General features: G+C 51.1%; 1 protein-coding gene across 1 annotated transcript; it reads left to right on the top strand.

The window, feature by feature from the left end:
* The first annotated feature begins 5259 nt into the window (after positions 1–5259).
* CYP2S1 (cytochrome P450 family 2 subfamily S member 1) lies at positions 5260–20950 on the top strand. Its single transcript, XM_017882729.1, has 9 exons — positions 5260–5652; positions 6753–6918; positions 9948–10097; positions 10635–10795; positions 10882–11061; positions 14798–14939; positions 16998–17185; positions 19396–19537; positions 19708–20950. Exons 1-9 carry the CDS (start codon positions 5476–5478, stop codon positions 19914–19916), a joined length of 1515 nt encoding a protein of 504 aa, XP_017738218.1. The 5' UTR covers positions 5260–5475; the 3' UTR covers positions 19917–20950.
* The last annotated feature ends 1426 nt before the right edge of the window (positions 20951–22376 follow it).

A 22376-nucleotide genomic window follows, 5' to 3' on the forward strand; every position in this document is an offset into this window, starting at 1 on the left:
TTTTTTTTTTTTTTTTGAGACGAAGTCTCACTCTGTAGCCCGTGCTGGAGTGCAATGGCATGATCTCGGCTCACTGCACCCTCTGCCCCCTGGGTTCAAGCGATTCTCCTGCCTCAGCCTCTAGAGTAGCTGGGATTATGGGATTACAGGCATGTGCCACTGCACCCAGCTAACTTTTTGTACTTTTTTAGTAGAGATGGGGTTTCACCATGTTGGCCAGGCTGATCTTGAACTCCTGACCTCAGGTAATCCGCCCACCTCAGCCTCCCAAAGTGCTAGAATTACAGGTGTGAGCCACCACGCCCAGCCTGAAATCTTTATTATTTTATTTTATTGAGAGACAGGGTCTCACTGTGTTGTCCAGGTTGGGGTGCAGTGGTGCCTTCACAGCTCACTGCAGCCTTGACCTCCTGGACTCAAGTGATTCTCTCACCGCTGCCTCCTGAGTAGCTGGGACTACAGGCATGTGCGACCATGCCTGAATAATTTTTCTTTTTGGAGAGATGGGGTCTCACTATATTTCCCACTATATTGAACTCCTGGGCTCAAGCAATTCTGCCTTTTTTGAGATAGAGTCTCACCCTGTCGCCCAGGCTGGAGTGCAATGGCATGATCTTAGTTCACTGCAACCTCCATCTCCTGGGTTCAAGAGATTTTCCTGCCTCAGCCTCCTGAGTAGCTGGGATTACAGGTGCATGCCACAATGCCTGGCTAATTTTTGTATTTTCGGTAGAGAAGGGGTTTCACCATATTCAGGCTGCTCTCAAACTCCTGACCTCGTGATCTGCCCACCTCAAACTTCAAAGTGCTGGGATTCCAGGCATGAGCCACTGCGCCCCCACAAGAACTTTTAAGTTTTCTTATCTATAGGATGTTGCAATCATCATCATCTTTAAACATTAGACTTGGAATCTTTATAGTCCTGCTATATGTATATATATATAGCAGGACTATAAAGAGTCATATATGTGTGTGTGTGTGTGTATATATATGACTCTGAGTCTCACTTTATTGCCCTGGCTGGAGTACAGTGGCACAATCTTGGGTCACTACAACCTCCAGCTCCTGGGTTCAAGTGATTCTCCTCCCTCAGCCAACTGAGTGGCTGGGCTACAGGAGTGCACCACCACCCACCACACCCAGTTAATTTTTTTTTTTTTTTTTTTTTTTTTTTGAGATGGAGTCTCGTTCTGTCGCCCAGGCTGGAGTGCAGTGGGGAGATCTTGGCTCACTGCAACCTCCTCCTTGCGGGTTCAAGCAAGCAGTTCTCTGCCACAGCCTCCCGACTAGCTGGGATTACAAACGCCCACCACCATGCCTGGCTAATTTTTGTATTTTTAGTAGAGATGGGGTTTCACCATCCTGGCCAGGCTGGTCTTGAACTCCTGACCTCGTGATCCACCCACCTCGGCCTCCCAAAGTGCTGGGATTACACGCATGAGCCACTGCGCCCAGCCGGTTAATTTTTATATTTTCAGTAGAGATAGGATTTCACCATGCTTATTAGGCTGATCTCAAACTCCTGACCTCAGGTGATCCACCTGCCTTGGCCGCTGTGCCTGGTCAACATTCTTGCTATTTTTATTCTAGGCTGGAGACCTTTCTTTCAAGAACAAAATGAGAATGCTCCCTGGAGTCTGTACTGATCCCTCCTCCCTCCCACCGTACATTAATTTTCTCCTTGCATTTAAAAAGACCTTTCTGGCTGGCATCCAGTGAATGAATTGAGGAGGAGAGGGAGAAGGAAAGAGGAAGCAGGTAGCTCAGTGGGGAGGCTACTGCAAAATCCTGGCAAGCAATGACAGTATCTTGGCTCAGGGCTGGTGTCAGTTAGATCAGGGTGGTAGGGAAAGGAGGAAATGGATACATTTGGAATGTATTTGGAGGTAGAGCCAGCAGGGTTTGCTGACAAATTGGGTTTAAAGTCAAAGAGAGAAATCAAGGTTAACAAATGAATAAAAACAGATGCAGTCTCAGGCGAGTAGAGACATTATGCAAAAAGACTATTGCAACGGAGGAAAGATGGCTGTAAAACAATGAACAACACCAGAATCTGATAACCCAGAAGGATGTGTTGTCTAATGAAACTAATTTTTTCCCCTCCTCCTTTTTTTTTTGAGATGGAGTTTTGCTCTTGTTGCCCAAGCTGGAGTGCAATGGTGCGATCTCGGCTCACTGCAACCTCCGCCTCCCAGGTTCAAGCGATTCTCCTGCCTCAGCCTCCGGGGTAGCTGGGATTACAGGCATGCGCCACCACACCTGGTTAATTTTGTATTTTTAGTAGAGGCGGGTTTCACCATGTTAACCAGGCTGGTCTTGGACTCCTGACCTCAGGTGATCTGCCCACCTCGGCCTCCCAAAGTGCTGGGATTACAGACATGAGCCACTGTGCCCAGCCTCTCCTCCTATATTTTGTTGTCATCACCAAGTGAAAAGATGATGATACCTTTTACAGAGATGAGGAAGGAGATGAGAGAAAGTATTCCCAGATGGGGTGGGAAGCTGGTAGAGCCCATTTTGCAGGAGGTGGGGGAATCGGGAATTCTTTTGGATCCAAGAAGTTTGAGATGTCTGTTAGTTCTCCCAGGAGTAGAACAGAGTGAGCAGATAGGCTCAAGGTTGGATTTGGGACGTCCTGGAAACCTTCCAGAACAAGGCAAAGGAGGAACTGAGAACTGGCATTTACTTCATAGCAAGAGCATATGAGCCTCCCCACCCCTCCTCCTTCGGGGGCACCGAAGGGGTGTCAGAGGACAGAATCAATGCTAGAGAAGGCCGCAGTCAAGGATTCCCTAGACTCCAGGGAGCATTCTGCTATGCTCTTGAGGGAAAGGGCTCTGGACTAGAATAAAAATTGCAAGATTGAAGTCCGGGTGCAGTGGCTCATGCCTGTAATCCCAGCACTGTGGGAGGCTGAGGCTGGTAAATCGCCTGAGGTCAGGAGTGTGAGACCAGCCTGGCCAACATGGTGAAACCCCAACTCTACTAAAAATACAAAAGTTAGCTCGGAGTAGTGGTGGGCGCTTGTAATCCCAGCTACTCAGGAGGCTGAGGCAGGAGAATCACATGAACCTGGGAGACAGAGGTTGCAGTGAGCCAAGATCGTGCCACTGCACTCTAGCCTGGGCAACATAGTGAGTCCCTGTCTCAAAAAAAAAAAATAAAAAAAAAAATATGTTGAAAATCTAAGAGCTAATAGTTTTTTCGTTTTTTTTTTTTCGAGACGTTCGTGAGTCGCTTGCTCTGCCGCCCAGGTCGAGGAGTTGCTAGTGGCCAGCCGCTCACTCCACTCAAGCTCCGCCTCCCGGGTTCACCCATTCTCCTGTCACCCCCAGTATGCTGCGACCCCACAGTTTGCTTTGCGCCGCCTCGCTCGCCCGGCTAGTTGTATTTTTTTAGTAGAGACGGGGTTCACCGTATAGCCAGGTATTCTTGAGTCTCCCTGACCTTCGTGAATCCGCTCCCGTCTCGGCCTTCCCAATAGGTGACTGGGGATACAGGCTAGCCGATCCCGGCGGCCGGGCCTAAGAGTCTAATATTTTAAAACTCCAGCATATGCATGTCAAAGCTCATCTAATTATACACTTAAGAGGTATGCATTTCATTGTATATAGGATACCTTGAGGAACAAAAAGTATCTGCAAACAAATACTGAGCTCTAGCTACTGATATGCATGCTGATGTATTTGGGAGTGAAGTGTACTGGTGTCTGCAACTGACTTTGAAATGCTTAAAACAAATCAATGAATAGATAGGTAAAATTAATAGATATGTAATGAAAAATGGGCCGGGCACAGTGGCTTATGCCTGTAATCCCAGCACTTTGGGAGGCTGAGGAGAGAAGATCACCTGAGGTCAGGAGTTTGAGAACAGCCTGGTCAACATGGCAAAACCCCATCTCTACTAAAAATACAAAAAATAGCCAGGCATGGTGGTGCGCACCTGTAATCCCAGTGCTACTTGAGAGGCTGAGGCAGGAGAATTGCTTGAACCCGGGAGGCAGAGGTTGCAGTGAGCCCAGATTGCATGCCATTGCACTCCACTTTGGGCAACAGAGTGAGACTCTATCTCAAACAAAAAACAAACAAAAATAGAATAGGCAACAAAGAAAGGGTAATAAAATGGTGGAATCTGATGGGTATACAGGTGTTCACTGTATGTTTGAAATTTTAATATTTTTATAATAAAATAAGAAATGAAAATGCAAAGCAAACAAAGTAACTGCCCTGCTGAAAACCCCTCCAGACAGCATCTGTTTGCAATAGAAATAAAATGCAGTCTTTTCCAAGACCTTGCAAGGTGGCTCCTAAGACTTCATGAATCTTGTCTCCTAAATTCAATCTTTGAAGATATAACAAATATTTATTGAGTGCCTACCGTGTGTCAGGCACTGCACGACATGCTGGGGATACAGCAGTGAACCAAACCTGTAATAATTCATGCACGAATGGCTCTAACATTCTTCCTTCTCAAGAAGCCCATTCCCCTGGCGGGCCTTCTCACTTCCTGAAATTGTCTTCATCTCAACTTCATCTGCATGTGGATATGAGCTCAGGAAGGTCAGAGCCCTTCTCTCCATCGCTCATAGCTGCATCCTCGGGTCTAGAACAAAGTCTTGTTTACAGTAAGACCTCAATAACAATTAGTTGCAGAAATACTAGCTAACATCTATTTAGTGCTTGTTACACGTGCACCTGCGTCTGCTTTAAATTGTGTGTACAGATGTACTATTTAATCCTGAAAACTAGCCCCATTTTACAAGGCTAACAGAGGCACAGAGGAGTTAGGCTGTGAATTCAAGCAGTCTGGCTTCAGCCATCACCGTCCTAACCGCTCTACAAACTGTCTCTAAGTGAATGAATGAATGACTCAATCATTCTGACTCGCCCAAGTCTAAATCTTAACTCTGCCACTCAGCCAAGTTGACCTGGGACCAACCGATTTATCTCCCTGGACTTCAGATTGCTTATCCCTAAAGGTCAAGTCCTTCCTCTCGGTTCGTGAAGATGTTAAGATGCTGGAGAAAATTGGCTCAAAGACACTCCATATACGCACGCACACGCGAACCCACTCCCGAACAATGAGGGAGGTAGAGCTGGGGAGGGTGGCGCGGGGTCAACGCCAGATGCAGGGTGTGGCAACCTCCAGGCGGCCAAAGTCTCTGGCTTCCAGGTTCTTCTGTTTGCTTCCTCCCTACCCGGGGGCCCAAGGCGCTGTCTCCGCCGCCCAAGCCCCACGTAAATCTAGGTGACCTCCGAGACATCCGTTGGAGCATGAGCTCCCGACATCAGGCGGCGGCGGTGGTCCGGGAGAAACCCGGCGGCGGGGAGATAAGCCTGCCCAGCAGGCAGGGGGCTGGGCTAGCTGCCCCGCCCCGCGCCTGACTTTGCTGGGGAGGGAGACGCCCGGCTCCCGCCCCTAACTAGCCCAACCGCGCGGAGCGCCTGGGAGAGGAGAAGGAGCCGACCTGCAGAGATGGAGGCGAACGGCACCTGGGCGCTGCTGCTGGCGCTGGCGCTGCTCCTGCTGCTGACGCTGGCGCTGTCTGGGACCCGGGCCCGAGGCCAGCTGCCCCCCGGGCCCACGCCACTGCCACTGCTGGGAAACCTTCTGCAGCTACGGCCTGGGGCGCTGTACTCGGGGCTCATGCGGGTGAGGGGCCCAGGGGACGTCCTGGCTAGGGGATAGGAGTCCCTGGGAGAGAAACCCGATTGCCAGGGCGAGGGGGTTTTCGGGTATCCTAGGGAGGAGGCAGGGGCAGGGGTCCCAAGGCAAAGGGGCTGCAGCTTTCCTGGGGTGGGGGCTGCAGCAGGTTGTCCAGGGCTGAGAACCGGAGAGGTGCCCGGGAGAGAAGATCGTGGGGTGGGGGACCAGGGGGCTAGGAGGGCAGACACCTCTGCCTACAGAATCCTGGGAAGGTGATGGGCAGGGACCGAGGATGAGAGAGACAGAAGTCCTCCAGCCAAGGAGAAGCTGATGCGGCTGGGTTTGCCCCAGAGGGAGAGGTAGCTGGAGCCATACAGGTGGGGCATGCTGAAGAGGGCACAAAGAAGAAAAGGGGGAGGCGTCCCTGCGGGAGTTGGAGGCAATGAAGAGACTGGAGGATTGCAGGCTCAGAGAGGGGGTCCCGCTGAAGGAATCTGTCTGCTCAGAATGCGGGATGGGAGGATGGGTGGAGCTCAGCTGGGAGTTCCTGGGGAGGGGGAGGGAAGGAGAGCAAGAAAGAAGGCAGAGGCAGCCCCAGCCTTAGGGAATAGCGGGTGGGAGTGGGAAGAGGCCTGAAGTTTCCCATTCAAAAGGATTCTGGGTGACTTCAAGGACATAGAAAAAGGGGTGGGGTCTTGGGGGAGAGATGGGGCAGATACTCAGCAGTGTCTGCTCTAGAATTTGAGGGTTTTGCCGTGACTGAAAAGGGTAGCTGGATATTTGGTAGGTAGGGGGGGCCCTAAGGAATTAGGGGAGACCCAAACTGCTTCTGGATTGCCCAGTGTCAGAAGTTAAGGTTCAGCAGGAAGCAAGGGAATGGCAGGAAGTTGGGGGATGCCACTGAAGGATGTACTGGGGGAGGAGGCCCGGGAGCCTAGTACAAAAGAGAACTGAGCCTCAGCTATTTCTGCTGGGGTGGGGGCAGGTTCCTGGTAGAGGGTGTAGAAGCTAAACCCGGTGGCTCCTCCAGTGACAGGGGCCATGATGGAGACAACTTGGCTGGAAGAGGTCACAGCATCCTCTTCTTTCTTCCTCCCTGTGCCCAGCTGAGTAAGAAGTACGGACCGGTGTTCACCATCTACCTGGGACCCTGGCGGCCCGTGGTGGTCCTGGTTGGGCAGGAGGCTGTGCGAGAGGCCCTGGGAGGTCAGGCTGAAGAGTTCAGTGGCCGGGGAACCATAGCGATGCTGGAACGGACTTTTGATGGCCATGGTAAGTCAAGGGCTGCTGGGCCCTCCACTCACAGCCTGCCACCACTAACCGGTGTGTGACCTTTGCACATGGCTTAATGCCTCTGTTTCCTCATCTGTAAAATGGCGTGATAACAGTGCCCATCGGCTGGGAGGCAGTGGCTTATGCCTGAAATCCCAACACTTTGGGAGGCAGAGGTGGGTGGATCACTTGAGGTCAGGAGTTCGAGACCAGCCTGGCCAACATGGCGAAACCCTGTCTCTACTAAAAATATAAAAATGAGCTGGGCATGGTGGCGCGTACCTGTAATCTCAGATACTCGGGAGGCTGAGGCAGGAGAATCGCTTGAACCCCGGATACAGAGGTTGCAGTGAGCCAAGATCGTGCCACTGCACTCCAGTCTGGAAAACAGAGCGAGCCTCCATCTCAAACAAATGAACAAACAAAAAGCAGTGCCCATCATGTAGGACTGAGTGAGTGAGGACTGAGCCTTGTGCAAAGTGAGCACTCACTAATCAACAGGTTGTGGTATCAGTGATAACCATCAGTGATCCAGGTAAAGCCCTGAGGGTTCAGAAAGATTCCAGAGTGCTTTCAAGGTGCTGAGGATTGGTGGGTAAGCCCTCCAATGATAGAGGCAGTTCTCTGTGTTACAACAGAAAGCAGGAGGCCCATGCTGGGTGCTGCCAGGAACTCAGCAGTGACTAAAACAGCACTGGTGCTGCGTCCCCAGAGCACCGAGGCCAGTGGGGAAACAGACTCATGACACGGTGCCAGCCCAGAGTGGTCAGGGCCGAGACGGGGAAGCACAGGGGGAAAGGTCACGGTGGGATGGGGAGGGGTCAGGGCAAGAGGGATCAGGGCCAGGCTGAAGGAAGCCCTAGGACTGTAGGAATTTAGAGGAGGTACCTGACCCAGCTTGTTTGGTGAGGGAGATTCAGAAAGTCTTCCTGGAAGAGAGGCTGTCAAAGCTGAGACTCATAAGATGAGTGGGGAGGGTGTTCCAGGCAGAAAGACCAGCACCTACAAAAGCATGACTTTGAGAGAAGCATTCATTCATTCAACTGGTGAATTTTCAGGCTGGGCATGGTGGCTCATGCCTGTAATCCCAGCACTTAGGGAGGCTGAATTGGGAGGATGACTTGAGCCTAGGTGTTTGAGACAAGCCTGGGCAACATGATGAGACCCTGCCTCCACAAAACACAAACAAACATAAAAATGGTCATTATGCCCAGTCCTATACTGAGTACCAGGTACACAGAGATGACTCAGACAGGTGTGGTGTCCTCTCCTACAGTGGGAGAGGCGGGCTTGTACTGCAGTAAGACAATAGAGGGAGGGAATATAATCCTAAAATGAGAGGGACAGATTTGAGGGCAAACACAGGGCACAGGCACCTGTACGAGGGTAAAGAGCGAATCAGGGAAGGCTTCTCAGAGGAGGTAGCATTTGAGCTGGGCCATGAAGGATGAACGAATTAGTTCACCAAGGATGGGATGGAAGCAGGTGAGAGTGATGCAGGCAGAGGGAACTGCAGGATCATAGGCCTAGACGGGATCCTGACCCCTTTGAGGAAGTGAGAGACCAGTGCATTCGTAGTGGGCTAAGTAACAAAGTTGAGAAGCCAGGGAAACCCCTGGTCATGCGGCCTGCGAGTCATGCCAGAGTGTTTGGGCTTTTGTTTTTCCTGGGAGCAGTCGGTTTTAAGCAGGGAACAGCTGTAGTCAGAGTTGGGAAGATCCTGTTGTTGCTGCCTGAAGGGGATGAAAATGGAGGCTAGGAGTCCAGGGTGATGGACCAGGGCTGGGGCCAGGGGATGGGAAGGAAGGAGTAATTGGGAGAGGCCTGGGGCTCTGGCCAGGGAATGGATGGTGGGCTGAAAAACAGAAAGGAGAGATGCTGAGATCACTTTGGAACACAGTGGGGCCAGGGCAGGAGACGCCCAAGGGGAGGTGCCCAAGAGGCCACGACAGGCTGGCGTTGGACAGGGAGGGTCTGTCTGGAACAGGTGTCTTGGATAAAGGAGGAAAATGGTACAGTTCCATCCTCCCTCTGTGTTCAACCTCTGAATTACATGGGGCACAGGACCCAGGACCCAGTGGGACTCCATAAATGATGGGATGGTTGGATGCAAGGAAAGAAGAAAGGAGGAAAGAACTCTTCATTCATCCTGGTTAATTACAGAACAGGCCAGGTGTGGTGCTCTCACCTGTCATCCTAGCACTTTGGGAGGCTGAGGCAGCTGGATCACCTCAGGTCAGGAGTTCAAGACCAGCCTAGACAACATGGCAAAACCCCATCTCTACTAAAGATATAAAAATTAGCCAGGTGTACTGGCGTATGCCTGTAATCCCAGCTAGCTGGGAAACTGAGGCAGGAGAATCACTTGAACCCGGGAGGCAGAGGTTGCAATGAGCCAAGATCGTGCCATTGCACTCCAGCCTGGGTGACAAAGCAAGACCTCGTCTCAATAATAATAATAATAATTACAAAACAGAAGGAGCCTGGGTCATCCCAGCTACCTACTTTTCAGGAGAATGTACTCCCTTACCCAAGGGCAAAGGATGGGAGAACCAATTTGATTATGCATTTATTGAACACCTACTGAGTCCTCATCCCTGGGCTAGGCTGGAATGGACTCAGAGCCTGAAGAGTCCCCCTCAGAGAACCTCACTAGAAAGAAGGGGGAATCGGCCAGTCGCAGTGGCTCATGCCTATAATCCCAACACTTTGGGAGGCTGAGGCGGGCGGATCACGAGGTCAGAAGATCGAGACCATCCTGGCTAACACAGTGAAACCCCATCTCCACTAAAAATACAATTAGTCGGGCATGGTGGCATGCGCCTGTAGTCCCAGCTACTCAGGAGGCTGAAGCAGGAGAATTGCTTGAACCCGGGAGGCAGAGGTTGCAGTGAGACAAGATCACGCCACTGCACTCCAGCCTGGGCAACAGAGCGAGACTCCGTCTCAAAAAAAAAAAAAAGAAAGAAAGAAAGAAGGGGGAATGGGCAGAGGGACCGGTCCCTCTTTGAGTCTAGCCTTCTGTGCAGGGGTTTTCTTCTCCAACGGGGAGCGGTGGAGGCAGCTGAGGAAGTTTACCATGCTTGCTCTGCGGGACCTGGGCATGGGGAAGCAAGAAGGCGAGGAGCTGATCCAGGCGGAGGCCCGGTGTTTGGTGGAGGCATTCCAGGGGACAGAAGGTCAGCATGGCGGGGTCACCCCAGGGTCTCCAGCCGAGTGAAAGGGAAAACTCTCCTGCTGTGGCTGGGGGTGGCCCCAACCCAGGTCCTGGAATGGGCGGGAGGGGAAGCCTTGGACTCTAGGGCTGGGCTGGGGGTTCTGTTCACCCCCACCCTCTGTCTCTGTCTCACTGTCTCTCCAAGGCTGTCACGACATCTCTCTGTGTGTCCCTGGTGCTATCATCCCATTCTTCCTGGGTCTCCATCTCTCTCTCTGTCTCTTTTCTTTCTCTCTCCTTTCCTCTATTTTTCGGGCCCTAAGTCTATCTCTGTTTCTCTCTCCTTGTCCGTGTGATGGTCACTCAGTTTCTTTCTCCCTGTCTGTTTCTCTGTCCCTATCTGTCTGTCTCCTTCTTTGCCTGTTTAGCTCTCTCCCTGCACTGTCTGTCCATCTGTCTTTCCCTGCCTCCCTGTCTCTCTCTGGTTGGGTTCAGCCCCAACCTGCTCCCCTCTGCCTGGCTCCATCACAGCCTACCTCCCTGCCCCCATTCCCCCCAGGACGCCCATTCGATCCCTCCCTGCTGCTGGCCCAGGCCACCTCCAACGTAGTCTGCTCCCTCCTCTTTGGCCTCCGCTTCTCCTATGAGGATAAAGAGTTCCAGGCCATGGTCCGGGCAGCTGGTGGTACCCTGCTGGGAGTCAGCTCCCAGGGGGGTCAGGTGAGTGGGTGGGACCCCTTTCCAACTACCTTCCCTGAAGGTTCCTGCCAAGGCCCCATGAGAACTAGCCGTCCTTCTCCCCACAGACCTATGAGATGTGTTCCTGGTTCCTGTGGCCCCTGCCAGGCCCCCACAAGCAGCTCCTCCACCACGTCAGCACCCTAGCTGCCTTCACAGTCCGGCAGGTGCAGCAGCACCAGGGGAACTTGGATGCTTCAGGTCCCGCACGTGACCTTGTGGATGCCTTCCTGTTGAAGATGGCACAGGTGTGGGAAGGGTGCAGGGACCCCCTCTCTGAATGGGTGTGGTGACCTGGTAGGTCCCCAGCCAGGTGTCCCTGGGGACCTCGACTGGGTCCCTCTCTCTTTCTCTCTCTACATGTCTCTGTGAGTATGAGTGTCTGTGTGTGTGTGTGTCCCTTCTCTGCACATCTGTCTGTCTCTTTCAGGGAGTTGCTCTCACTGCCTCTCCCACCCCCAACCTGGGCATTTGTGCCAGGTTCTTTGTCTCTCCAGCATTTCTCCTCTTTCTCCCTCCCACCTCGGCCCTTGTGTTCAGGCCCTTGCCCAGGGTCCTACACCAGCAATCCCCAGGATCACTTCATCCCACCCCCTGCAGCCTCCCCAGACTTTTATGTAAATTCACAATTTTATGTGAATTATGGTCATTTATTAGGAAGCCTTGCAATATCAATTTATGTTAGTAAAGTCCACTTTATTAATTATATGAGAACAATATTTCTTTTCTTTCTTTCTTTCTTTTTTTTTTTTTTTTTTTTTTTTTTTTTTTTTTTTTTTTTTTTTTTTTTAAGAGACAGGATCTCTTTCTGTGGCCCAGGCTGGAGTACAGTTGCAAAATCATAACTCACTGCAACCTTGAACTCCTGGGCTCAAGCAATCCTGCTGCCTCAGCCTCCTAAGTAGCTGGGACAACAGGTGCGCACCACCACACCTGGCTAAATTTTTTTTTTCTTTGTAGAGACGGACTCTCACTATGTTACCCAGGCTGGTCTTGAACTCCTGGGCTCATGTAATCCTCCTGCCACCTTGAACTCCCAAAGTACTGGGACTGTAGGCATAAGCCACCATGCCCTGCAAGAAAACGAGAATTAAGGTGACTCCTAAGGAAATAAATAGTTTTTAATTGTACGAACTTTGGAAGAATGGGGCCACAGTCTTTAATTAAATGCAGCCTCCCTGTTTGTGGAGAAATAAAAATTTTTCTTAACTCTATTGCCCCATTTCTTTTCTCTTTTATTGAATTTTTTTTTAGTTTTAACTATAGTAAAATATGCATAACATTTACCATCTTAACCATTTTTAGGTATGCAGTACAGTAGTGTTAAGTACATTCACATTGTTATGCAATCAGTCTCCAGAACTCTTCATGTTGTGAAGCTGAAACTCTATACCCATTAAACAACTGCCTGTTCCTCCCTTCCCCAACCCCTGGCAATCACCCTTTTTTTGTTGTTGTTTTTTTTTGAAACAGAATCTCACTCTGTCACCCAGACTGGAGCGCAGCGGTGCAGTCTTGGCTCACAACAACCTCTGCCTCCTGGGTTCAAGCGATTCTCCTGCCTCAGGCTCCTGAGTAGCTGGGACTACAGGCATGCGCCACCACGCCTGGCTAATTTTTGTATTTTTAGTAGAGACGGGGTTTCACTATGTTGGCCAGGCTGATCTCAAACTCCTGGCCTCAAGTGACCAAACTGCCTCAGCCTCCCAAAGTGCTGGGACTACAGGCATGAGCCACTGTGCCTGGCACCTTTCTACTTTGTCTATATAGATTTGACTATTCTAGGTGCCTCATATGAGTGGATTCATACAGTATTTGTCCTTTTATGACTGACTCATTGCATTTAGCATAATGTCCTTAAGGTTCATCCGTGTTATAGCTTGTGACAGGATTTCTTTCCTTTTTAAGCCTGAGTAATACTCAACTGTGTGTATATACCACATTCTGCGTATCCATTCATCCACTGATGGACACAGGTTGCCTCCACTTCTTGGCAATTGTGAATAATACTGCTATTAACATGAGTGTATCTCTTCAAGTCCCTGCTTTCAATTCTTTTTTTTTTTTTTCTTTTCTGAGATGGAGTCTTGCTCTGTCGTCCAGGCTACAGTGCAGTGGCACGATCTCAGCTCACTGCAACCTCCACCTCCAGGGTTCAAGTGATTCTCCTGCCTCAGTCTCCCAAGTAGCTGGGCCTACAGGCGCCCGCCACCACACCCAGCTAATTTTGTTTTTGTATTTTCAGTAGAGACAGGGTTTCACCATATTGGCCAGGCTGGTCTTGAACTCCTGACCTCAGGTGATCCACCTGCCTAGGCCTCCCAAAGTGCTGGGATTTCAGGTGTGAGCCACCATGCCCAGCCCCTGCTTTCAATTCTTTTGGTTATATCCCTAGAAGTCAAATTGCTGGATTATATGGTAATTCTATAATTCTAATTTTTGTTTGTTTGTTTTCTGAGATAGGGTCTCATTCTGTTGCCCAGGCTCTAGTCCAGTGGTTCAATCATAGCTCATTGCAGCCGTGATCTCCTGAATTCAGGCAATCCTTCTGCCTCAGCCTCCGGAGTAGCTGGAATTACAGGTGTGCCCCACCACTCCTGGCTAATTTTTTTTTTTTTTTTTTTTTTTGAGACGGAGTCTCGCTCTGTCGCCCAGGCTGGAGTGCAGTGGCCGGATCTCAGCTCACTGCAAGCTCCGCCTCCCGGGTTCACGCCATTCTCCTGCCTCAGCCTCCCGAGTAGCTGGGACTACAGGCGCCCGCCAGGTCGCCCGGCTAGTTTTTTTTGTATTTTAGTAGAGACGGGATTTCACCATGTTAGCCAGGATGGTCTTGATCTCCTGACCTCGTGATCCGCCCGTCTCGGCCTCCCAAAGTGCTGGGATTACAGGCTTGAGCCACCGCGCCCGGCCTGGCTAATTTTTTTTAATTTTAGGAGAGATGAGGTCTCTTTATGTTCCCCAGGCTGATCTCAAACTCCTGAGCTCCAGCAAACTACCTGCCTCAGCCTCCTGGAGTGCCAGGATTACAGATGTGAGCCACCACTCCCATCCATATTTTTTATTTTTTCAGGAACTGCTATACCATTTTCCACAGGGCTGCATCATTTCACATTCCCACCAATGGTGTACATGGGTTTCAAAGTCCTTCATCAATGCTTATAACTTTCTGTGTTTTTGTTAGTAGTATTCTCTTTCATTTTTTTTTTTTTTTGAGACGGAGTCTTGCTCTGTCGCCCGGGCTGGAGTGCAGTGGCCGGATCTCAGCTCACTGCAAGCTCTGCCTCCCGGGTTCACGCCATTCTCCTGCCTCAGCCTCCCGAGTAGCTGGGACTACAGGCGCCCGCCACCTCGCCCAGCTAGTTTTTTTGTATTTTTTAGTAGAGACGGGGTTTCACTGTGTTAGCCAGGATGGTCTTGATCTCCTGACCTCGTGATCCGCCCGTCTCGGCCTCCCAAAGTGCTGGGATTACAGGCTTCAGCCACCGCGCCTGGCCTCTCTTTCATTTTTAAAAACATTTCAACCAGAGAGAACTAACATCAAGAGTCTACTTCCCAGCCAGGTACAGTATCTCACACCTGTAATCCCAGCACTTTGGGAGGCAGAGGCAGGTGGATCACCTGAGGTCAGGAGTTTAAAACCAGCCTGGCCAACATAGAGAAACCCCGTCTCCACTGAACATACAAGAATTAGCCGGGCGTGATGGCATGCACCTGTAATCCCAGCTATTCGGGAGGCTGAGGTGGGAGAATTGCTTGAACCCAGGAGGCGGAGGTTGCAGTGAGCCAGGATTGTGCCACTGCACTCAGCCTGGGCGAAAAAGCAAGACTGTCTCAAAAAAAAAAAAGAGTCTACTTCCCAACCTTCCCCAAAATTTATCTAAACCCCGTGACAAAACTCGTGGTGCTGACCCCAGGCTTGGCTGTTCTGGACATTTACTTCCCGAAGGCTGTGTTCTCTCAGCCCCTCTGCCTGATTTCTTTCAGGAGGAACAAAACCCAGACACAGAATTCACCAACAAGAACATGCTGATGACAGTCATTTATTTGCTGTTCGCTGGGACAATGACGGTCAGCGCCACGGTTGGCTATACCCTCCTGCTCCTGATGAAATACCCTCATGTCCAAAGTAAGAGCCTTTTCCACCTGCCAGGCCTTGGGAACAGAAGTGAGGGTTCTAGGCTGAGCAAGGTGGCTCACGCCTATAATCCCAGTGCTTTGGGAGGCTGAGGCGGGCTGATCACTTGAGAATAGGAGTTTAAGACCAGCCTGGGTAACATAGTGAAACCCCATTTCTACTGAAAATAAGAAATTAGCGGGTGTGGTGGCATGCACCTGTAATCCCAGCTACTCGGGCGGCTGAGGAATGAGAATTGCTTGAGCCCAGGAGGTAGAAGTTGCAGTGAGCTGACATCACACCACTGCACTCCAGCCTGGGTGACAGAGCGAGACACTGTCTCAAAAAAAAAAAAAAAAAAAAAGTGAGAGTTTTAGAGGGAAGAGTGGGCAGGCCGAGCAGACAGGCTGAGCTAAATCTTTGAGGCATCAATGGGCATGGTGTTTGGGATGTCCAGGAGCCAGAAGAGGTTCAGGAGTTGCTGACTGCAGTATCAGGCATAGTGAAAGACAAGGCAGGTGTCTGCGGGCCTCATCGCCTTAGTGATACATTAGGTGCCTTATCCTGAGCCATGGGGAGCAATGGAATGACTTTGAGCAGGGAAGGGCACGGTCAAATTGGTTTTTTATTTTTATTTTTTATTTTTTTATAGGGGATAGAGTCTCCCTCTGTCGCCCAGGCTAGAATGCAGTAGTGCGATCTCGGCTCACTGCAACCTCCAGCCTCCCGGGTTCAAGCAATTCTCCTTCCTTAGCCTCCCAAGTAGCTAGGATTACAAGCGTGCACCACCACACCCAGCTAACTTTTGTACGTTTAGTAGAAACAGGTTATCCTCATGTTGGCCAGGCCGGTCCCGAACTCCTGACCTCAAGTGATCTGCCCATCTCGGCCTCCCAAAATTCTGGGATTACAGGCATGAGCCAAGGCGCCCAGCCCAAATCCAGCATTTTAGGGTTAGGCAGCTGCTGTGGGCCATGGGGATGGGCTGACCTGGAATATGGGAGTTGAGGTCCTGGTAGTGTTGCAGGAGTGGAACCAGCTGTGACTTCTGGCAGTGACTTGGGTTCTCTGAGTCTCAGTTTCCTCATCTAGGAAATGGGGATAGATAACAATACCTACCTCACAAGGGTGCTATGGGAATTAAAGTATAGATGAGCCAGGCATGGTGGCTTACGCCTGTAATCCCAGCACTTTGGGAGGCTGAGGTGGGAGGATCACTTGAGGCTAGGAGTTCAAGATCAGCCTGGACAACATAGTGAGGCCCTGTCTCTACCAAAAATAGAAAAATTAGCTGGGCATGGTGGTGTGTGCCTGTGGTCATAGCTACTCAGGAGACTGAGGTGAAAGGATCACTTGAGCCCAGGAGGTGAGGTGAAGGCTATTACAGTGAGCCATCATTGCACTGCTGCACCAGCCTGGGCAACAGAGTAAGACCCTGTCTCAAAAAAAAAAAGAGAGAAGGCTGGGTACGGTGGCTCACGTCTGTAATCCCAGCACTTTGGGAGGCCAAGGCAGACGAATCACCTGAGGTCAGGAGTTTGAGACCAGCCTGGCCAACATGGTGAAACCCTGTCTCTACTAAAAATACAAAAATGAGCCAGGCATGATATCAGGCATCTGTAGTCCCAGCTACTCGGGAGGCTGAGGTGGGAGAATCTCTTGAACCCAGGAGGCGGAGTTGCAGTGAGCCAGGATCGCGCCACTGCACTCCAGACTGGGTGACAGAGCGTGTAATCCCAGCTACTCAAGAGGCTGAGGCAGGAGAATCGCTTGAATCTGGGAGGCAGAGGTGGTGAGCTGAGATCGCGCCATTGCACTCTAGCCTAGGCAACAGAGCAAAACTCGGTCTCAAAAATAAATAAATAAAATAAAATAAGAGAGAGAGAGAAGATAGATGGAACACCCAACACATAAGATGTGTGGTCTTTGGGCTCAGTGAGGGCTGGGGGACTCCTCCTCCCCACCTGTCAGCCTCACCCCAAACTACAGCTATGCAAGCAGATGGGCTTCTGAGAGGAGGATCCCTGGGCCCTACCTGCTGTCTGACTCCCGCCCTCCTCTTGCTTGCAGAGCGGGTACGTGAGGAGCTGACCCAGGAGCTGGGGTCTGGCCAGGCACCAAGCCTAGGGGACCGTACCCGCCTCCCTTACACCGACGCGGTTCTGCATGAAGCGCAGCGGCTGCTGGCGCTGGTGCCCATGGGAATCCCCCGCACCCTCATGCGGACCACCCGCTTCCGCGGGTACACCCTGCCCCAGGTGGGTATGTGCACAGCCGCGGCCCGTGGCTTCCTGATTGCTCTCAGTGTCTCCCTGACTTTTAGTTGATCTTAGTCTCTCTCTCTCTCTCTCTCTGTCTTCCTCCTCTTCTCCCCACTGCATCTTTCTCCTCCTTCTTTCTCTGACACTCCCTCCCTTTCTGCATCTTTTAACTCTTTCTGTTTCTTTTTGGTTTATGTTTTCTTGCCCTTTGACTCTATCTCTGGGCCCCATCTGCCCCAGAGATCTCCTAATTCTATCTCCTTCCAAAGTGGTCAGGACAGTCGAATGAGGTAATATACAGAGAAGCAGCTTGAAAATTGAGGAGCAAGTCCAGGACTAAGGGAAGCCCTCTTGACCCTTAGCCCCTGCTGCAGACACATTCTCTCCTCTGTCTCTCCCCCTCAATCTCAGTGCCCTTCACTGGAGAGCAGCTCTGATGCAGAACCAAAAGGGGGCGATGTTTCCCCAGAAACCCCAGCGGTTTAGTGCAAGCAGCTCCCTCCACCTTCACTGCAGAATCAAATCTGTGGCTGTTAGGATCCAATGCTGCTTTGCTGCTATTTTGTTTTTCTTCTTCCTTTTTTTCTTTTCTGAGATGGAGTCTCGCTTTGTTGCCCAGGCTGGAGTGCAGTGGCACGATCTCGGCTCACTGCAACCTCCGCCTCCCGGGTTCAAGCAATTCTCTTGCTTCAGCCTCCTGAGTAGCTGCGATTACAGGTGTGCGCCACTACACCCAGCTAATTTTTGTATTTTTAGTAGAGACGGGTTTTCACCATGTTGATCAGGCTGGTCTCAAACTCCTGACCTCATGATCCGCCCGCCTCGGCCTCCCAAAGTGCTGGGATTACAAGTGTAAGCCACCGCGCCTGGCCTACCCTCTCCTGTTTTGTAAATGGGGCCTTGGGCAAATCACTTCTCCCTCTGAACCTCAATATATCCCTCCTCTAAATTAGAAACAATAATAGTATCAACTTGGAACTGTAAGATAATGCTTGTAAAATAAACACCAACTCAGCCCTTGGGAGCCGGTCCTGTGTACCAGGCAGCAACACTTAAATGATAATAATGACAGGTATCCAGGCTTGAGGACCCGCTCTACACCAGGGGTTATTCTGAGTGCTTTCCATATCTATTATCTCATTTAATCTTTAAAGCAACCCTATACCATTATCACGCCCATCTTACAGATAAGGAAACTGAGAGCTTGACAAGTTTCTAGATTTGCCAAGGTCACCCAGCCTGCATATAGTATTCTTTGCCCCTCTCTCTCTTTTCTTTTCTTTTCTTTTTTTTTTTTTTTTGAGACAGAGTCTCGCTCTGTTACCCAGGTTGGAGTGCAGTGACGCGATCTCGGGTCACTGCAAGCTCCACCTCCCGGGTTCACGCCATTCTCCTGCCTCAGCCTCCCGAGTAGCTGGGACTACAGGTGCCCGCCACCACGCCTGGCTAATTTTTTTGTATTTTTAGTAGAGACGGGGTTTCACCGTGTCATGCAGGATGGTCTCAATCTCCTGACCTCATGATCTGCCCGCCTTGGCCTCCCAAAGTGCTCGGATTACAGGCATGAGCCACCGTGCCCGGCTTTCTTTTCTTTTCTTTTGTTCCTTCCTTCCTTCTTTCTTTCCTTTTTTTCTTTCCCTCTTTTTCTCTTCCTCTCTTCCTTCCTTCCTTGCTTCCTTCCTTCCTTCCTTACTCCCTTCTTCCCTTCCTCCCTTCCTTCCTTTCTCCCTTCCTTCCTTCCTCCCTTCCTCTCTTCCTCTCTTTCTCTCTTCCTCTCTTTCTCTCTTTCTTGACAGGGTCTCTCTCTGCCTCCCAGGCTGGGGTGCAATGGTACAAGCATAGTTCACAGCAGCCTTGAAGTCCTGGGCTCAAGTGATCCTCTCACTTAAGCCTCCTGAGCAGCTGGGACTATGGGCTCATGCCACCAAGCCTGGCTAATTTTTTCATTTTTCATAGAGACAAGGTCTTGTTATATTGCCCAGGCTGGTCTCAAACTCCTGGGCTCAAATGCTTCTCTCACCTCAGCCTCCCATGTGGCTGGGATTACAGGCATGAGCCGCTGCATGCCACTCAACACTCAACAAATGTTGATGCCGTTATGTTTTGTAAACTCATGTCCCTGGCACCCCAGACTTGTGCTCCATACTCGAGGACCGAATAGATTGGAGTAGGAAGGGATTTGTAGCTTGATTATTATTTCTCCTCAGGGCACGGAGGTCTTCCCCCTTCTTGGCTCCATCCTGCATGACCCCAGCATCTTCAAGCACCCAGAAGAGTTCAACCCAGACCGTTTCCTGGATGCAGATGGACGGTTCAGGAAGCATGAGGCGTTCCTGCCCTTCTCCTTAGGTATCTGTTGCAGCCTTGGGTATCACAAGCAGGCGCTGGCAAACTCCAGGCATCTGTGCCAGCTGGGGGCATCCTTCTGCACCCTGGGCTTACTGTTGGCCCCCCTGTTCTTCCCGTGGGCCTGGTGTGAGGAGGGCTGGCTCAGCCCTTTCTCTCTCTCTCCTCACAAGGGAAGCGTGTCTGCCTTGGAGAGGGCCTGGCAAAAGCAGAGCTCTTCCTCTTCTTCACCACCATCCTGCAAGCCTTCTCCCTGGAGAGCCCGTGCCCACTGGACTCCTTGAGCCTCAAGCCCACCATCAGTGGCCTTTTCAACATCCCCCCAGCCTTCCAACTGCAAGTCCGTCCCACTGACCTTCATTCCACCACGCAGACCAGATGAAGGAAGGCAACTTGGAGGTGGTGGGTTCCCAGGACGGTGCCTCCAGCCTCAGCAGTGGGTATGGACAGGGTTAATGTCTCCAAAGTGTACACTGCAGGCAGCCACATTTACACACCTGCAGCTGTTTTCCGGAGTCTGTCCCATGGCTCACACACTCACTTACTTGACTCATGCTGCTAAGATGCACAACCACACACTCATACACAACTACAAGGGCCACAGAGCAACTGCTGCATTAGCTTTCCACAGACATAAATATAGTCCCTCTGCAATCACGAGCACATAGCCAGGTAACCCACCAACTCCCCTGGATCTTCACCCCACATGTGGGAGTCTGCCTGTCACCTTCAAAAGCCACAGAAACAGCCACACATATTCACAGCTCACACGCCCACTCCATTCATCAAACTTCTCGGTGTCCCTGTCTCTGGTGCCTGGCACAGGGAACAGCATGCCCCCTCCTGAGCTATGCCACAGAGAGACCGTCACTGTCTATGGCCCTGACATGTGCTCCCTCTCGTGGCTGCACCACTCTTCCGGCCTGTGACCACATACCCCCAACCATTGGTCCACACAGCTACCCACATATGACATCGTCCTGGCTCCCCAGAGTATCTTCCCACTTAGACACGCCGCTCCCACAGAGGCACAGTCCCCAGCCACCTTCGCAACTGCAGCCCTCAGTCACCCCTTTTTAAGCACCCTGATTCTCCCAAATGCAAAGACATCTGGGTCTGCAATTATGCACGGAGACCTTGGACCCTCGGACCAGAGAGACACCTGCCCCACCCCAACACGTGCTTATGTAACCATGTGGAAAGTGGCCCCTGCTGCCCCTCCACACACACGTACATACTCACTGATCTACAGCCCCTATTCAGCGTCAGAGTCCCCACTAGACCCAGTGGAAGGGGTTAGAGACCAAGTAGGAGCCAGCTTCCAATTCACCCTGTCAGGGAGTGAGCCAGATCTGACGTCCTTGTGACTTAAGGGTCCCGTTTGGGAATTAAAATTTGTTCCTGGCCTTTAGCCTACTGCGTGTGTGACCCGTGTCAGTCACTGTGAGTAAGGGGTGGGGACAGGGCAGTCCACCCCTCCCCTGAGGCTGGGCGGGAGCTGAAAAACATGGCCACCGCCCACCCTGGCTGTTGACATCAGGACCAGATGTGGAGCTGGGAGGAGGGGCAGGGCTGGGGCCGCCCTGGGCCTCACTTCCAAAAAAGGGCCAAGGTGTCCGGCGGTGAGAAGTGGCGAAGGAGAGGATAACCCAAGCTGGTCTGTGAACGTTGGGGGTTTCCTCAGTCAGGGAAAGCCTGAAGCCAACTAGATCTAGACCCTAGAGACTCTTCAAACTTGAAAGCACAAGAACTCTTCAAACTTGAGCACAGGAACTAGCTTGCAACACAGACCCTAAACCCACTCCCACTTCTTCCACCCTTTTCCTCTTGCCTCCTCTTCACAAGGAAACCAGATGCATTTCTAAATTTCTTTTTTTTTTTTTTTGAGACGGAATCTCACTCTGTCACCCAGGCTGGAGTGCAGTGGTGTGATCTTGGCTCACTGCAGCCTCTGCCTCCCGGGTTTAAGTGATTCTCCTGCCTCAGCCTCCCAAGTAGCTGTGATTACAGGTGTGTGCCACCATGCCCAGCTAATTTTGTATTTTAGTAGAGACGGGGTTTCACCATGTTGGCCAGGCTGGTCTCAAACTCCTGACTTAAGGTGATCTGCCCACCTCGGCCTCCCAAAGTGCTGGGATTACAGGCGTGAGCCGCTGCTAGATGAATTTCTTATCTAGCAAAGAAGTTTGCAAACATACACAAAAGTAGAATGATACAGTGAGCCCTCAGGTGTGCAGCACCCAGCCTCATTTCAATAGTCATCAACTTTCTCCAGCTTTTACTCCATCTATATCCTTTTCTGAGATGGGGTTTTGCTTTGTTGCCTAAGCTGGGGTGCAGTAGCATTATCATAGTTCACTGTGGCCTCAGACCCCTAGACTCAAGTGATCCTCCCGCCTCGGCCTCCAAGCAGCTGGGACTACAGATGCGTGCCACCACACCTGGCTAAATTTCTTATTTTTATTTTTTATATAGAAGGTCTCACTATATAGCTCACACTGGTCTCAAATTCCAGGCCTCAAGAGTTTCCATCCCAGCCTCCCAAAGTGCTGGGATTACAGGTGTTGAGTCACTGTACCCTGCCTTGATATTTTTATTTTACCTATTGCTTTTTATTTATTTATTTATTTATTTTTTGAGACAGAGTCTCACTCTGTTGCCCAGGCTGGAGTGCAGTGGTGCTATCTCAGCTCACTGTAACCTCCACCTCTTATGTTCAAGCAGTTCTCCTGCCTCAACCTCCTGAGTAGCTGAAATTACAGGCGCCTGCCACCAAGCCTGGCTAATTTTTGTATTTTTAGTAGAGACAGGGTTTCGCCATGTTGGCCAGGCTGGTCTCGAA

The sequence above is a fragment of the Rhinopithecus bieti genome, unplaced genomic scaffold (assembly GCF_001698545.2).
Source record: "Rhinopithecus bieti isolate Rb0 unplaced genomic scaffold, ASM169854v2 scaffold_13621, whole genome shotgun sequence".
Taxonomy (NCBI): Eukaryota; Metazoa; Chordata; class Mammalia; order Primates; family Cercopithecidae; genus Rhinopithecus; species Rhinopithecus bieti.

Bases quoted from the DNA above. Each gene is read 5' to 3' on its own strand.
- CYP2S1 (XM_017882729.1), top strand. From the start codon at position 5,476: ATGGAGGCGAACGGCACCTGGGCGCTGCTGCTGGCGCTGGCGCTGCTC. The intron at 11,062-14,797 runs GTGTGGGAAGGG...GATTTCTTTCAG, and splicing joins TCCTGTTGAAGATGGCACAG to GAGGAACAAAACCCAGACAC. The intron at 17,186-19,395 runs GTGGGTATGTGC...ATTTCTCCTCAG, and splicing joins GCGGGTACACCCTGCCCCAG to GGCACGGAGGTCTTCCCCCT.